Source organism: Macaca mulatta, chromosome 7, assembly GCF_049350105.2.
Source record: "Macaca mulatta isolate MMU2019108-1 chromosome 7, T2T-MMU8v2.0, whole genome shotgun sequence".
In the NCBI taxonomy this organism is placed as follows: Eukaryota; Metazoa; Chordata; class Mammalia; order Primates; family Cercopithecidae; genus Macaca; species Macaca mulatta.
This window is the reverse complement of record NC_133412.1, coordinates 40,862,304-40,880,599: the sequence shown is the minus strand read 5'-3', so window position 1 is coordinate 40,880,599 and position 18,296 is coordinate 40,862,304. Positions and strand designations below refer to the sequence as shown.

General features: G+C 38.7%; 1 protein-coding gene across 14 annotated transcripts in view; it reads right to left on the bottom strand.

Moving 5' to 3' along the window:
- USP3 (ubiquitin specific peptidase 3) overlaps nucleotides 1–18,296 on the bottom strand; it is an 88,689-nt gene that overhangs the window by 52,092 nt on the left and 18,301 nt on the right. For 4 of the 14 annotated variants that reach the window (XR_013395154.1, XR_003730916.2, XR_013395155.1 and 1 more), the window contains exons 2-4: nucleotides 11,776–11,928; nucleotides 7,946–8,006; nucleotides 3,488–3,619 (exon numbers count right to left, since the gene is read on the bottom strand). Coding sequence is in view for 5 of the 14 variants with exons in the window: in XM_015142357.3 (XP_014997843.1) it covers nucleotides 3,488–3,619; nucleotides 7,946–8,006; nucleotides 11,776–11,800 (218 nt within the window). In the remaining 9 variants the exon portion in view is untranslated. Of the gene's footprint in view, nucleotides 1–3,487; nucleotides 3,620–6,711; nucleotides 6,828–7,945; nucleotides 8,007–11,775; nucleotides 11,929–12,238; nucleotides 12,303–15,211; nucleotides 17,471–18,296 lie in introns of those variants that run through there. The other 10 variants (XR_003730913.2, XR_003730914.2, NM_001266070.1 and 7 more) reach the window with 4 other exon arrangements.

Here is an 18,296-nt window from a genome sequence, read left to right as displayed (position 1 = left end):
ACTGCTCTATGAGGGTGTCCATCTTGGGAGGGAAATGAAGTAGTTCACCTATATCATGATTTAAGTCTTCTGCAGGAAAAATGTTATATGGCTCTTTAGTCCCTCAAGATGATCAGGGGACACAGTATTACAGCTCTGATATAACCTTCCCCGTTTCTGAAAGACAGTTAACAAAATTCAGTCTTTCAAACATATGTCACCTACTCTGCACCAGACACTGCATACTTGGGAAGAATACAAAGATCTGAGATATGGTGTCTGCAGTCTCCAAGGACATTTACAACTAACTAACGTGCAGCAGGAAATTATAAGGATTCCAAGAGCTGTGAGTTCAGGAAAGATTACATTCAGCTACAACTGGAACTGGGGGAAGAGAAGAGTTCAGTGATAACTTCATGAAGGATTGCAAACATAAGACAGGGCAGGGAGTCTTGACAAGGGGAAAGTAGGGAAAGAAGAACTGAAAGCCTCAGAATATGTTGTAACTTCTCTAGGGACAGAGCATACTGCAAAAAAGGCTTTGACTTTAGCCAAGATATTTATAATCAAACACCTTAAACCTAATGCACCAGTGTTTTACCTCTGATATCAATTGTTCAGTCTAACCACAAGAAATTAGTGTACAAGGAAAATTAATAAATTGAAGTAAAATTACTAACGGGCACTAGAAAACAACACATGTACACACTCCACACAGAAATAGGAAATCTGTTTGTTTCTTCATCACAGTGAGGTGTGGGAGGAATGTTAAACTACATCTTCATCAATTTACAACTATCACGGATTCCTTTTAGGCCTTCAGTGTAATGCTACAGGGTGATTCCCTGGCATTTCGTTCTAAAACCCACAAATGAGCCGATAATGCGACCAGCTGCAGCTCCCTTCCTGAATTCAGCAGCTCTGGGTGTCCACACACTTGCAGCTCTGTACAACTTCACACAAAAGCCTGGCAGTCAGCCAAGAAGACTCCATCACAGTATACGCTCCCCAAGGTTCAAGATTTTCCATTTAATTCCAATTCTACCATGAAACAACATATACCTATAGCGATATAAAACCAATTCAATTCCCATTTCTAGTTAATAAAATATGCCCCTAAAATGCAATGGATAAAGATACTAAAATATATAATCTACATTTTTAAAGGGCATTGAATATAATTTCACTCCATCAAGATAATTAAAATTTTCTTAAAGAGTTAGTTTCCTCAGAATCTTACCAACAGCAAGAAAACAACGACAAACTTGTTACAGCACACAGTGATTTAATTGTACTTCCAAAGTCCCCCATTAAGCAATTCATTCACATTGCTAACTGAAAATCAAGAATGAATGTTCTCAGTATCTGGTACTATAGGAAGATGTGGCCCATGACAATGTGAGACAGATACTTCAAGAATGATATTAATTTCTGTTGTCTAAAGCAGAAATACAAGCACACAGAAACACACAGTTCTGCGAATTAGGTAGCCACATCACTCTAGTACAGAAGTTTCCTGAGGGAAAGGGGAATGCAAATGTTTGCTTTAACTGCCTGGCTAATGCTTAACTTTGGTAGGAGTGTTTCACAACAGCAAATACAATAAACTGAGCACTAACCTTTGTGTGAAAATCTTGGGAGGATTTTCATTTTTACTGAAATCTTCACCTACCTCTAGCTTCTCTCTCTCCAGGTCTGGACACCTTCCACACAAATGATCATTAAAAACAGTAGTGATCTGAATGAATAACCCTTAAGATGTCTATTCAATAGCCAAAATTTAATGGTGTTGAACCTGTAAAAATGTAAAAGACCCTTTGGGAGGCCGAGGCAGGTGGGTCATGAGGTCAAGAGATCGAGACCATCCTGGCTAACATGGTGAAACCCTGTGTCTACTAAAAATACAAAAAAATTAGCTGGGCATGGTGGTGGGCGCCTGTAGTCCCAGCTACTCAGGAGGCTGAGGCAGGAGAATAGCGTGAACCTGGGAGGTGGAGCGTGCAGTAAGCCGAGATCGTGTCACTGCACTCCAGCCTGGGCAACAGAGCAAGACTCTGTCTCAAAAAAAAAAAAAAAAGTAAAAGACCTGGCAAACCACTGACCCTTTCTTCTTCCTTTTGATGGGTACCTTCCTATGATACAATTATCGACTAAGGACAATGTGGAAAGGATTCTCACATCATTTCAGTAGAAAGTGAATTAAAAGTGTTATCTGGACTTATCTAAAATCCCCATCTCTACCCAATAATGCCTTCATGTAACATTCAAGGGCTGTCTGGCAATAAAAAATATCTCTAAGGCGATCCTTTAAATGGCTTATTCCCCCTCTTTAATGTCAACAACCTTTTGAATCCAGGGAAAACTGATTAAAACAAGAATTGTTCATCATAATTTACCAGTCACAGAAAGAAATTTGCTTCACACCAAAGTTAAAACTGCAAAATACACTTTCTGAGCATAACCAAATGGATATGGATCATTAAGCATCACTCACAACCTAAATAACCTAGTTCTAAGTAGTCACAAAAATAGATACCTACTTCGTAATTTATATGAAATAGACATGAATATTATATTATAAAGAGAGAACAGAACCTGTTGCCAACCTCTTTTTAAAAGATACTAAAAAAAAAAAAAAAAAAAAAAAAAAATAGCGCCGGGTGTGGTGGCTCATGCCTGTAATCCCAGCACTTTGGGAGGCCAAGGCAGTCAGATCACCTGAGTTCAGGAGTTCGAGACCAGTCTGACCAACATGGTGAAACCCTGTCTCTACTAAAAATACAAAATTAGCTGGGCGTGGTGGCACATGCCTGTAATCCCAGCCACTCAGGAGGCTGAGGCAGGAGAATTGCTTAAACCTGGGAGGCAGAGATTGCAGTGAGCCGATATTGCACCATGGCACTCCAGCCTGGGGAGCAAGAGCAAAACTCCGTCTCAAAAAAAAAAAGAAAAATATAGCCTGTAAAGCTACATACCAAATTCTTGACGTTTACCTTTGGGGGAGTAGAAGAGGAGCGTGGAACTGCACTGGGAAAAGGGAGACTGTCAGAATAATCTTTTTTTTTAAACAAAGCAGTTAAAATTTGTAAGATTATATGACAAAAATGTTAACTGGACAGGGGACAGGAGGAACATGGTTTGTTGAGTTCTTTTGAACATGGGTTATCACATTATCCTTCAATTTAAAATAACACAAGAAAAAGAAATTATAATAACAACAAAGAAGTAGATCTATTTCCCTGAAGCTAGGATGGATGAGGAACAGGAGGTGGGAGAGAAGAGGAGGCAAAGAGGAGGAGGCCTAGAAGTTGAAAGGAACAGTGCAAAGTAAAATCTGAATGAATAAAGACAGGCATTCTGGATGGCTCCAGTCCTTTGTGAATCCTAATAGTTCTAAAAGGAGGTAACAGCAGTAATAGCTGGCTTAAAGACTGAGGGCAGGGAGGGGAGGGGAGCACACTTGCACACACATAGTAAGAAATACCATTTCCAGAAAATGTTAACTTACCAGTATGTACTGTAGCTACTGCAATCCATGCATACTGTGTGCTGAGCTTTATCTTGCTTTTCTGATTTCTTATGGTTGGTTAAGGGTACTTGTGCATCTTCATAATGTTTTTTTGCATGGCCATTCACATACCTTACAAAGACCAAATGAAAATTTACTTTAAATATTGCTTTGGAAATTAAAGGAATAAGAAATGATAAAATTAAACATTAATCAAATCAAAATAAGAAAGAAATCCTGTAACAGCAGTCAATTATGTAGTGATTTATTATATTGAATACTTAAAATATGCTCTTTTTTTTTTTGAGACGGAGTCTCACTCTGTCCCCCAAGCTGGAGGAGTGCAGCAGCACAATCTTGGCTTACTGCAAGCTCTGCTTCCCGGGTTCACGCCATTCTCCTGCCTCAGCCTCCCAAGTAGCTGGGACTACAGGCACCCGCCACCACGCCCAGCTAATTTTTTTTTTTTTTGTATTTTTAGTAGAGACGGGATTTCACCACGTTAGCCAGGATTGTCTCGATCTCCTGACCTTGTGATCCACCCGCCTATGCTCCTTTTTTTGCAACCAAATACTGTAGTCAACTTTTAATTATATATAAGAGTAGGCACAGGCAAGGAAAGGCATAATCTATGCAAATCGGTTTCAACACCATAGATATTATTTATAAACTCCTTTGCTGCTGCTTTCACTATAGCTTTTTTTTTCTCTCAGACCACTAACCCCCAACTTGGGCTATTATCAAAGACAAGCTCTGTTAAGTAAATTACTCAGCCACTTCCCACAGGGCCACAGACTCTGCTCAAGTTGCTGCTTAACATAAAGTGTGAGAGTCAGAGAAACAGGACAATGTTCCAACTCTCACCAATATAGCTTCCAGTCTTTTATTTAAATGCCTGAATAATCAGCTCCTCTCATATGGAAACATGTTTGTTTAGAAATAACCCAAACAAAACACAAATCACCTTAAGCTTACAAAAACTGCTATTTCTCTACATGGACAAACATAATCAAAAGTTGATTATGTTCATAAAAATTGTGTAACACATTCCAACTCAGATTTAATATTATAGCAAGCATAATGAAACTGAAATAAGGCTCCCTCTGCACATGGTGTACATCCAAATTCATCTACGCCTTCATCTAGAGACTGCACAATTCTGTCACTGACTACCAGCATGAAGACCCTTAAGAGGCAACGTTTCCCAGCTCCTAGAAAGCAGCCAATGTGTGGAAGGCCCACTCGAAAACTCAGTCAAAACAAATGTTGGTTAAATGGTACCAAAATAAACAGATGCAGAGACTTAGATGACATTTTCATCATGAGGCACCTTAACTGCACCAGGAACACTTACCTTGAGGAAAGTAGGAGAGTTATGGTAACTGGGAAGGATCAACTTCAAATCTAGCCCCTCTACCCAGGAAAACTGGGCACATTCAAGGCACTATTAACCCCAACTCAGAATGTGATCATGTTCTTTCTCCATTTTTTCCCTGTACTTTACACTTTTGCATATACCTGAGTCCTCTGTTTATAAAACTGTACTAAAGTGAATTTCAGAGTCAAATAATTATTAAGAGGTAAGTTCGAAAACTAGACTGCCTGGGTTCAAAAGCAGGCTTTATCACATCCTGGGCATGAGAGCTTGGATGAATTATTTAACTTCTCTGTACTTGTTTTCTCATTTGTAAAATGGACGTAATAGTACTTTGTGTGTCATGAGTTTTTAGGTGATTAGATGATCCATAGTTCATAACAAATGAATGTTAGCAATTATTTTATTAGCATTCTTCTTTCTATGCTTAACTACTACGTATTCAGAATCCAAACAACAATTGCTTAGAAGGCAGGCTCATTTACAACATATTTCAAGATAACATGTAACTGTATAGGTCAAGAAACACTATTTAATAAAAGCTAAGGCCGGGCACAGTGGCTCACGCCTGTAATCTCAGCACTTTGGGAGGCTAAGGCAGGCAGATCACTTGAGGTCAGGAGTTTGAAACTTGCCTGGCCAACACGGTGAAACCCCATCTCTACTAAAAATACAAAAATTAGCCACGGTTGGTGGCACATGCCTGTAATCCCACTACTCGGGAGGCTGAGGCATGAGACTCACTTGAACCCAGGAGGCAGAGGTTGCAGTGAGCCGAGATCATCCCACTCCACTCCAGCCTGGGTGACAGAGTGAGACTCTGTCCAATAAATAAATAAATAAAAATAAACGATAAACTCTAAGGTATCATATGGGTTCAATACTTAATCATCTTAATTGCCTATTCTTATCATATATTTATAGTACTCAACCATGAAAAACAACAGTAATTCATTGCCACAGTAATAATACTGAATAAGCATATTACCACTTGCAAATTTTTGAGAACTCATCATCTTTACATAGTCCATATAGTTCGTTTAACTACAACACTGTAGTTTCTAAATGTACTAGATATATAAATAGTTCCGGTACATATCAGAGATAAAGTAAGAAGTATGATTACTGATATTAAGATTAGCAATGTTTTGCCTAATACCTAAATACATTAGTCAAAGAGGTTAACAGTTTTGTATAAACTAGCTAACAGGAAATTAAATATTTCCCTCATCTAGTTTTGAATTTTAACTAGACATTTTGGTCTACAGCACAAGAGGAAAAATTTCACTACATACGTCACAAATTTCCAATAACAATCACAAAAATTTGAAAAATAACTTAAATGGGATGGGTCATGAAGACCAGCAGAATTTATAACCCATGTATGCTATTGATAAACTATGTTTTCTAATGGGAAGAATATTCACTTTATGATTTCCCTAAAGACAAGCGGTCTAAAATTACCAAAAAATCAATAAATTTGGCAATGAACACCTGGGATTGCATGATAAAAGAATATTAACCAATCAGCTATGTAAAATGGAGATCCAAATTCAGGCTACTCTGAATTTTCTGTTTAATCTACTTCATCATATTTCTCCAAAACTACGTCAAATTTCTAAATTTAAGCTTGCTTGCAATTGGCAACAGTCCAACTGCAGAGTCTAGAAATTTTTCCATTTATTTTTCCAAAACCTATTTTAGTTTGTTGTTTAGGAACATTAATCTCTAATTTTTGAGTTTGTCAGGTCTTTTGATTGGCACGCGACCATCAAGATTTAGGTTGTAGAGCACTATGAGACTTCTGGAGAACAGAACTACATAAATTTTATTGCATTATAATTCTCACCTCTCAAAATCTAGGAGAGGAATCTGTCTCTTCAAGTGCAGAATTTAAGTGCTTCTACTTTTCTTCTTTTTTTAAAAAAAGTTATCTGTACAAAGTATTTTCAGGTTCCCCAAATCCTAGAGATTTCAAAACCACAACAGCCACAATTAAGAAATGCAGTTAACATTCCAAAGGTACTCTTAAGTGCACATGGAAAAAATAATTCCAGGACTCAAAATGTGAAAAATCAAAACTTCACCGAACAAACAAAGATGCTCTCTTCATGCAATGAGGATTTAAAAATAACAATGGGGAAATATTCCAGATAAATACAATATATATTTCAGCCTATGTAACTCAGTATGATTTCTCATTTCCTTACTGCTAAGCTATTAACTTCTACAGTAAATTCAAAGTAGATTTTCTAAGCTAGAAGAGCAGTGGAAATAAATGTGCTGCTACCAGGCGAAAAACCATAGACAATATTTACTTGAGTTTGTGCTAGAAGAGTTACTATTTAAATAATATTATTTTGAGGCCAAGAACTGGGAAGAAATGCTCAGGTTTAAACTGGGGTGGGGTGAGGCAGAAAATGTTGTCCATAGAAAGTAGTGTTTTAATGGAACAATGAAACATTTGACATATCTTAGGAATTAATAATGAACTCCACAATGAGATCATTTTCCAAAGGAATTCCTTTATCCGTAAATATTTTAAGTTTTTTTTTCTTTCCCAGAAGAATGATATCATACCCGGGATTTGATTCAAAAGTCAGTAGAGGTGGGGATGGGGTAGGTAATAGGTGAAAAAAGATTGCCCCATGTTGATAATTGCTGGGTGAACGGAACAGGGGGTTCAATTATACCATCTCTGTTTGTGTGTGCTTAAATTTTACCCTAATAAAAGGTTTAAAAAACAACCATTAGGTAAACTTGTACTTCAAGAATTTCCTTAGCTCATCTTTCCACTCAAATATTACTAACAAATTGTCTTGGTCATCAAACTAATTCTTCTGAGTATCAATATCAATAATTCTTCTGAGTATCAATGAGAAAATCAATATTTTCTCTCCCAGATGTTTTCCCCGGTTGTATCACAAAACAAAGGGATTCAACTGGAGAAGGAAGCCCTACAGAGAATTATGCATTATGATTAACAATGGTACTAAACCCAAATCAATAAAACTCTGACATAAAGCTTAAAGACAAATTTTAAAAAACAAATAGGGCAGTGAAGTAATAAGTATTTCACCTACCTTCCACAGTGGACACTTGAACAAGTCAAACAGACCCAAGGGCTTTTGTTGGACCGGCACACTAATAAAAAGAAAAATACACAATATACCAATTGTATCATGTTACTTCCCAATTTCTCCCCATTTTCCTGTGATTAAGTTATAAATTCCATGGCTATATAGGAATGCTGAAGTTGAAAATCCGTGCTTTTTGAATGCATTTACACAAAATGGCTGCCTAATTAAGTTATATTGAAAAGAATTTAAATGCATGTCCACAACAGCGGCTCATTTTAATTGCTGACTCAACTCAAATAGCTTAACCACGTTAAACACATATACACTTGTCTCCTTTATTACTTATTCCCTTTTGCCACAGTCTCTGACCAGTCAACGACAGTCTATTTTCCTATTAAAAAACATTTTTTTAAGTCTAGTCATTTAATCACATGTCTCTGCCATGTAGGTCATATACTACTATAAATGACAACTCTTTCGGTTTATTTACTAAGAGGCACAACGTAAGGTTACAATTAGGAAACTAAGCCTAGTTTTCCTAAAGTAATTCTTAGTTGCATAAAATATATGACAACTGCACATAATTCTTGCTGATGGTATAATCAAGGCATTAATTATTTTAGTTGATGCATTATAGCGGTGGGGAAGGCAAGAAGGTATGGAAACGAAATATTGATTAAAATTTTGCTTGCTGTTTACTCATTCATTTTTTAATAAGTCCTATGTAAGTAACAATGATATTCAAAAGGGAGGGATAGCAAAATCACCTGGAAAGCTTTTTGAAAACACCTATGTTCTACTCAAGTATATCTACATTGGGGTGGGGAAAGAAGTACAAAGAATATTTTGTGCAAAGTAGCTTCCCAGGCGACTTCCTAATACAACCCCTTGGGAACCACTAGTCAGCCTCCTAGAGGCACGGGAGGAGCACTGCAGCACAACCACACAGGATCACAGTAACCACCTAGCACGTTGTAGACGCTCAATAAATATTTGTGGAAGAGAAAGTTTAAATTTCTTAGTTTAGGATACCCATCTCTTCCAAGATCTGGTCTCTACCTACATTTCTCTTGCCCAATTCTGTATCACAACAGGCCTTTCTCACTGTTAAAAAAAAAAAAAAAAAATTAACCAAAACTGGAAATAAGGTGAATGGAGAACTGTAGGCCCCTTCAATGTATACTGAAACACTGTTTAATAGCTCCTCCCAAAGATAGTTAATTATAGTACCACTGACCTGTTTACTTGACTAGGACCCCAATTCCACGAAGTTACAGGTAATGTAGTTTTTAAATAATTTCTGTCCAGCAGACTCCAAAGGTTATAGTTATACTACCCTGTAGGATATTAACCGATTTTGTATCTAACCTAGCAATTTTATTTCAACGCTTTTATCTTCACTGTCTATACACATTCAGTTCCCAAATACCCATGGAGCCAGCTTTACCATCTTACTACTGGTGCCCTCATTAATGAGTTAAATAAACCTTTGACTATGTTCATCTCATATTTGTATGAGAGGACGGGACAGGAGGTGAGAATAGAAGAGCACAGTGATTACTGCCTGAGGGACTCCACAGTTTGGCCAGCACAGAACTTTAGTTTTGAACATGAAAGCTTTGAGTGGTGAAATCCCCTTCTACTTGCCAAACGCCTTCCCCTTTTCTTAGTGCATTCATATATTTATATTCACTACCAGGGCCATCCTTGAAGGCACCAAAGGCATTTTTTACTCAACTGGGTCTAATTTTGTTATATGTGCATGTAAACCACATGACAGAAAGGTGTGGAAGAATACCTACCAAACTGCTAAAACAACTCTGTTAGGCAGGTACTTGGGAAGACTGCTGTGAGGGAGACTGCTGGCTTTTTATTTGTACTCCCCCCATGGTGTTTGCCTTACAGCAATGAGAATATGATGTTTTTACAGTTTGAAGAGAAAGCCCAATAAAATGTATTTTACAAAATAAAAAGTAAACTAGGAAACAGCTCACTTGAACAGCTATTCATGGTTTAAGGTATGATTTGGAGGACTGAGATATTATGAACATTAATATTTTGTTTCTCCAGCAAAGCTTTTTTCTCTTAGTAAATATTAAGAACTTTGGGGCCAGGTGCACTGGTACATGCCTGTAGTCCCAACACTTAGGGAGGCCGAGGCAGGCAGATTGCTTGAGTCCAGGAGTTCGAGACCAGCTTTGGTAAAATGGTGAAACCCCATCTCTACGAAAAATACAAAAATTAGCCGGTGTGGTGGCACGTGCCTGCAGTCTCAGCCACATGGGAGGATCAATTGAGCCCAGGAAGGTGAGGCTGCAGTGAGCCATGATTGCACTACTGCACTCTAGTTTGAGTGAAAGAACAAACCATGCCTCAAAAAAAAAAAAAAAAAAAAAAAGGCCGGGCGCGGTGGCTCAAGCCTGTAATCCCAGCACTTTGGGAGGCCGAGACGGGCGGATCACGAGGTCAGGAGATCGAGACCATCCTGGCGAACACCGTGAAATCCCGTCTCTACTAAAAAATACAAAAAACTAGCCGGGCGAGGTGGCGGGCGCCTGTAGTCCCAGCTACTCGGGAGGCTGAGGCAGGAGAATGGCGTAAACCTGGGAGGCGGAGCTTGCAGTGAGCTGAGATCCGGCCACTGCACTCCAGCCCGGGCTACAGAGCGAGACTCCGTCTCAAAAAAAAAAAAAAAAAAAAAAAAAAAAGATGGATGGAAGGAAGGAAAGAAGGGAGAAGGGAGGGAGGGAGGGAGGGAGGGAAGGAAGGACGACTGTAACTCAAATCTAGGAGAAAAAACCTCCTATAGGTTAATATTATCCTGAAATAATTACATTACAAGGTTGCGTTTTTGTTTTGTTTTGAGAAAGGGTCTCACTCTGTTGCAGAGGCTGGAGTGCAGTGGCATGATCACAGGTCACTACAACCTCTGCCTCCCAGGCTCAACTGATCCTCCCACCTCAGCCTCCGGAGTAGCAGGGACTACAGGCATCTGCCACCACGCCTGGCTAATTTTCTGTTTTTCTTTTTTGGTAGAGACGGGGTCTCACTATGTTGCCTAGACTGGTTTTGAATCCCTTAGCTCAAGCAATCCTCCATGCCTCAGCCTCCCAAAGTGCCCAGATTATAGGTATGAGCCTCTGCACCTGGCCTAGGCCCAAGTTTTTAACTACCCAGAGATATTTTTTTAATTATGGAGGATTTTGTCCCTCCTTTGTACAAGGAAAAAGAAATCTAGAGCAGAATCCCCACGACTTTGTTTTGCGTATGTTTCCTACCAAGTGTTCCTTTTTTCCTCACTCTAGGATTGTAAACCTACACATAGTACACACAATTTGATGATCTCCTTTTCCCCACTTAACGTGTATGAACACATTTCTTCATGTTACTGCATTTATAACAGGGTATTATAAAGCTAGTCTTATAATATCAACTATCTCACAAGGCTTTATTTTTTTTTTTAATTTCTCAATTCAATTACACATTTAAAAAAACCAAAAAACTCTAAGGCTGAGGAGGTCAAGAGAATGGGAAGTAACTGTTAAATTGGTATAGAGTTCATTCTGGGGTTGTGAAAATGTTTCGGAACTAGACAGAGATGGTAGTTGTAAAAACAATTGTGGATATACTAAATGCCACTGAATTGTTCACTTTAAGATGGTTAATTTTATGTTATGTGAGCTGTGCATCAATTAGACAGACAGACACTTAAGGAGAGAAAGTAAAAGGGAATAAAGTATTGACTTCCAAAATCATTGGAAACAAGTTATTGTGGACTGTGCCTTTTAATATATCTCAAAAACAAAACAAAACAAAAAAACCCACTTTACTACCTGCCAAGTGTGGTGGTGATTGCATCTGTAGTCCCAGCTACTTGGGAGGCTGAGGCAGAAGAATCACTTGAGCCTAGAGTTCGAGGACAGCCTGGGCAACATACAGTACTCTCTGAGGGCATAATACAGTCACACCAGATAAACATTTGAAGGCTAGAAAGATACAGAGGATAGGGTATTATGAGGGATTCTGAAGCCAATAGATGGCATTGCTTTGGGGAATATTCACTCTGTTTATACACACTTCATCCAAATCAAGATGTACCCAGGGCAAATATAAAATAGAATGAAAAACACTGCTTTCAATTAAACTCAATTATTGTTAAGAATAGAACAGGTAATTGCACAAATCAAACAATACTACAGATAATCTTAAAACCATTTATTTTAATCACCTTTAGGGGGACTATCTTATTATAAAAGGTAGTTTCAATTTACAGATAGATGAGATTCAAAAGTTTACCTGCAGGATAAACACATCTCCCATGGAAACAGTATTAAAGGTTTCCAGGGTCGTCTGTAAAGCCCTAAATGAAACATAATATAGCTGAAATACTCATATACACGCACATACTTATACATATCCCCACGCAATAAAACCACACAGTAATAAAAATATTTTAGGCTCTGAATATAGTATCTATTCAGCAAAACACAAAAATATTAAACCAAAGTGTTTATTTTTTTAATCTTAAATGCTAGTACTTGAGAGAAAGGGTGATAAGGACAGACCCTTGTGAAGGCTCAAAAAGTGAAATCTGGGAATTTATAAGGGCTCTTTAATACACCCAATTACACTTCAAGGTGATGTCAGGGAAAAGGAAGCCATGCAATTTATCTCTCACACTGTTACACTTGGCCATAGCAGCGTGATTGGGAGTCTCATAAATGAAACTCATCTTTTACTCAGATTGTAAAATTTCCTCAAACCAAGATACCCTGTCCTCCAGCAAATTTCTTCGGTTTGCTTGGATTCTTCCAACCCTGACCGCAGTGTCTCACCTCTTGGCCCAGAGGCTGGCACTAACTAGGCTCCTTTCACTGCCTCCTTTTCAGCTACAGCTTCAGAATCTTCTTCTATCCCTGTTCTCACCTCAGCCTCAAGTTCTTCAAGTTGGCAGGAGGGCCCCTTTGTATGGAGGAGATGAAGAAGCTCTATCCTCTCCTGAGCTAGAGCCATTCTCCAGAAGGTAGGAGCTATCACATATGCTGGGCCATGGGGAGGGTGGGAAGAGCCCCAGCCTCTAAAACATGCCTCAGACTCAAGTCTTCCTCCTAAAACCACCTAAACATTTAACTCTCCTGAAAACCAGATAACTGAAGGTGCACAAAGGCATCTAAGTGACCTAGAGGCCAAAAGTGGTTTAGTCCATGCTATACTTCCAAACGGAAGGGCAGGATGGCCCTTTATCAAGAGAGACCGGAGCAGAAACCGGGGAGTTCTGTGCCTATAGAGGCCTAGTTACACATGAATCTTTTCAGGTTGTGTTCACAAGAAAAGGAGTTCTTAGAACAAAAGCACATCCACACTGAATATGTTATTTTTACATAGCCACTGATCTTCAACATCCTCTTAGTATGCATATAGAGAATCTCATAATAGAGGATATTTGATATTCGAGGCCTACCAACAAGTCTGGAATTCTAAATTTTTGGACAAAAGGTCATACATGACTGCTTATGACACAACTTCATCACCGTCTCTACACAGAATAATTTAAGCACATAGCACGGACAGGTAAGCCATATATAGTGCATCCATTATTCACCAGCTGTTTCAATTGGGAGAGAAGGCTCTTTATCTTCTCGAGAATTCAGAAAGAAGAGGATCAGATGACTGGGATTCTAGTACTGGCTCTACCATTACTAGCTACAGAAGAGAGAACATCACTACCATTCTGGGTCTATTTCCTTAGTGTAAAATGAAGAGTAGTTGATGATCATGTTCCCTCTAAATTACAAAATTATGCAAAGAACATGCTGGGCACAGTGGCTCACACCTGTAATCACAGCACTTTGGGAGGTCAAGGTGAGAGGACTGCTTGAGCCCAGGAGTTCGAGACCAGCCTGGGCAACACAGGGAAACCCCATATCTACTTAAAAAAAAAAAAAAAAAGATTAGGCGGGCATGGTGGTGCACACCTGTGGTCTCAGCTACTCCAGAGGCTGAGGCGGGAGAATCCCATGAGCCCAGGAAGTCAAGGCTCCAGTGAGCTGAGATCACACCACTGCACTCCAGTCTGGGTGACAAAGCAAGACCCTGTCTCAAAATAAAATAATTTAAAGAACGTACGGATTGGCAAAAGTTAGATGAAACAATCATATCATCCTCCTCCATAAATAAAATTCTTCCAACTCTACTTTCTACCTAAGTCTCTTAAAAGGCTTAACAAAAATATTAACTGCTAATGTAGTATAATTTCCTAAACCAATGGTTTTCAAGTTTTTCTTGCCTGCCATCATCCCTGAGACACAAACACATTCCTACCACATTGCCCATCAGTAATAGCAACTCACTGCAACAAGGGCGTGGGAAGTGCGTGGAATTACCGTTCAGGATCATTACAGACAAACATGCTGCTACAACAGTGAAACTCAGAAACCACCCCCCTACACAATTTTTAAAGTGCAACACTCTAAAAATATTAGCAACCCATAAGGAAACATCTAGGGTATGTTTTTTAAGCAGGTTCATTTTCATTTAGTTAACATTTATATAGTACATCCTGTGTGCTATAAACAGGTGCTATTTAATCCTCTACAATCCAATGAGGTACAGACCATTATTTGGCCTGTTTTACAGATGAGGAAACTGAGGCACAGAGAAGTAATGTAATTTGCTAAATTACTAAGTGATAGGGCTGGAAATTAAACTCATAGAGTGTTTCAACGAACTGACTGTTACAAAGCAGTCGTCCAGGAGACTAAAACTTTTGTTTTAAAAAGATAACATGCTATGTGTTTCTGAGTCTATGTATGTATTACATACCTGCATATAAATTTTTTAAAGACTGGAAATAGCTGTTATCAGTTATGTAAAAGGAATGAGATGGGGATAGGAGCCACTAAACTGTTTAAAGTTTTTCAAACGGCATCATTTCTTTTATAATAATAATTGAATTTAAAGTGTTTTTAATTTAAATATACTGGTATTATAAACTTGTCCTAATAAAATGAACTTATTCTGAATTTTCAAGAGTGAGTGGAAAGTTAAATCAAAATCCAAGATTATAACTCTATGGATCTATAAAACTACAATCAAAAAAATTTTGAAATTTTGCAGCAGTTATTAAAACACACAAACACACCGTGAAAGTATCAATAGTAGAAGTGTTATTCCTCTTAAAACTGAAGGATAGGCCAGCATCATCATAAAAATTCTATAAATATTCCAGTACATGTAAGTAAAAATATATTCCAGACAGACCTAACTTACCTTCCAAATGAAACACTTTTAGATACTTAAGAGCAAGACAAAATCTTCGGTACACTGTAAATCCTCTCTGAACTGCATGTCCACAAGCCTATTCTATGTTAAAAGTTGAGAAGTCTCTTCTATCTATAACTTGAATCCCTTGAAATTATTAGGGGGAGGAGTTGGTGAAGTCACAAAAAGAGAGAACGAACTGAGCCGTAATGTAATCCAGAAAAGAAGGAATCAAGCTACACGAAGCAACTGCCAAGGTGCCCAGGCAGCCCGAGTGCAGCCAAAATCAGTGTCTGATGTCTCCCCAGCCCCGACAACGCTGCTCATTCTGAGAGGGGATGGTTAGGGTTCCCAGGGAACAGGGCAACAGGAGAGTTCTCATAAAGGGCAACGGGAGGTACTCAGGGCCAAAGCGGTGACCAATGCAGAGCTCAGGAAGCCAACCAGAGGTCCCAATACTGGGGAGGAGACAAGGCATGACCACCAAATCCAAAGTGGTCAGAAGTGGCAGCCTGGGACTCAAGGCCAAGATCACAGTACCAAGACTTCAGGTCCAAGGCAGGAAAGATAAAATTATGAAGCAAAGCTTATCTTGGTTGCCTTTCCACTTTCCCACAAAAAATTTTCCCACTTTCCTCTTTTGCCTCTATCCCTGTCTTATTTCTGACAACCAGTCTCTTCTGAATCATTAGATAAGCAGACTTACATTTGCTGGTAAAGTCAGTTCAGCATTTGTCATAACAATCCTCTCCTTTTTGCTTAATGGCTAATGGTAGATTAAAGATGGCCACAAATTCTTTGACATTCTTCCCATGGAGAGACAGGTTTATGTCCTCATTCTCTGAATCTGGGCAGGCTCTGTGACTGCCCCGACACACTGATTATGGCAGAAGTGGTTCTATGTCAACCTGCAACTCCGGGCCTTATGAAATGCACAGCTCCCTCTTGCTATCGCTTGAAATGCTTGCTCTTGGGAAAGCCAGTCGCCATGTAAGAAGTCTAATTACCCAGAGACCAACATGCTGAGAGAAGACCAAACCATGTGCAGGGAGACTGGGGAGATTATGACACCACTGGGGGACAGAGAGACACCACAGAGCATAGAGGTACCAGACAGGTGAGTTAAGAAGACTCTGGAACATCCTCTTCCAAACGCACAGAGTCTGTTAACTCTGTGAGCCCATGTTCTCCACCTGATGCAATCCCAGCCAAGTTCTTCCTGAATTGTTGGCCCGCAAAATTATAAGCAAAATAAAATGGTTGCTTTAGGTTTCTAGGATGTATGGCTATTTGTTATGCAGCAACACATAACCAGACCACCACTTACAGAGGGAGCAGTATCAGTGACGCAGCACCATCCACAACCACCAAACAACTCACTGGAATGACTGATCTGTTGTTTAGGAAAAGTGAGGATGGAAAAGAAACTTCAAAAGGTTTTGTCCAGTAGGATTCAAAGCTATCCAACGACTATACTATTCTCTCTACAACAGAAGTAGTGACAGTAAAGACTTGATATTTATCTTCAACTAAGCTGTAATTGTCCTTTGGACTAAATCTTTCTGTATCACATCAGTATTTTAATAACTCAAATCTAGGTGTGCCACCTCTACCTCAGGACAACCTAATTCTCGAGCACAAACATCATTCCTAACAATAACTCAGTAACAAGTTTAAAACCTTCAAATTGTCAGAGGCACTATTTCCAAAGAAATCCCAAACTCTAGGTAAAGATCCTTAAGAAAGTGCCATAAACAGTGGCAGAACTCCCTTTTCTCTTCATTTAAAGGCACAAAGCCTTATCTTTCATTCCTTTTGCTTCTTTGGATTATGTTACTTAATGAGCATTCTAGGAAACCCCAGGTTTTACTGAAGGTTGAACTTGAAAAAATGCTTCTAAACAATTATAAGAGCTGAGAACATTACTAATTCTGTTTATATTTCTCTTTACTACAAGAGTTCTGACATATTCCTCAGCCAGCATGACTTGATCCCCATTATGCCCAGCAATGCCTGATCCCAGGCCTTTGTAGCTGGAACCACTCACAATTTTCTCACAAAATTCCTAGCAAATTGTTCCACAACTGACCTAAAAAGGAAGGGCCACAGTGACCAGGAAACTCTCCTCCACATTGTTTTGGTTGAACCAGGCAAATTCCTTTATCACCTGCCCTTGAACCCTTCCAGAAGAATTCCGTCCCTCTTTTACACAAAAATGTACCAAACAGAATGAGTTGCCTTTGTAGGAATTTGTTCCTCCGTAGACTCAAAATAAATACGATACAGGTCATGTGACATAATGAACCAAGCACGGGCTTCAGAACCAACTGTCTTAAAGTTGTAGCTCTACCGTTTTAGTCTATGACCTTAAGCTAAGTTCGTTTCAGAGCCTGCGTCCTCTCTGTAAAATGGGTCAAATCCCACCTTCTACCTCACATGGCTATGGTAAGGATTTCACAAGACAAACTACATAAAGTGCACACAGCACAGGGCCTAATCAATGCAAAGCACTCAGTGAATGTCAGTTCCACTCCCTCAAACTCCTCCTATACCAGACCTAAAATTAAATTGTATTCAAAACATCAAATACTCAATTTTAATAAGCTTATTTCAAAATTGATGTAACTGTTATAACCACCTTAAATGTCAGAATCATTGAATTTTATGTATCCAGTGTAAAATACTTCAGGAAAAATGCATTTCAGAAGCATATTTTAAGAGATAAGGTTTAGATAACAGAATGGCATTTAAGTACAGAAGCAACTCAAGTGTCAAAACTTTATTAGAATACATGAAACTCAGAAGTATTCAGAAGAGACATTAAATCCTGGTTCACTAATCTAATCAACCAAAATATACCCTGGGTATCTACTTCATTTAGTTCACTGCCAGTACATTATCAGTATAGCAATGAATAAAATGTCAAAATTCAAACGAAGATGCTAAGTTCATTAATGTGAACTGTTCCATATTCCAATATCCAATAAAATGGGGTTACAAGCCAAGTCACTTAGAAATATATTTTAATTTCTAACTTTTGTTTTAGCAAAGAGGCGAGTAAGAATTTCATATCACACCAGATTAAATATATGGT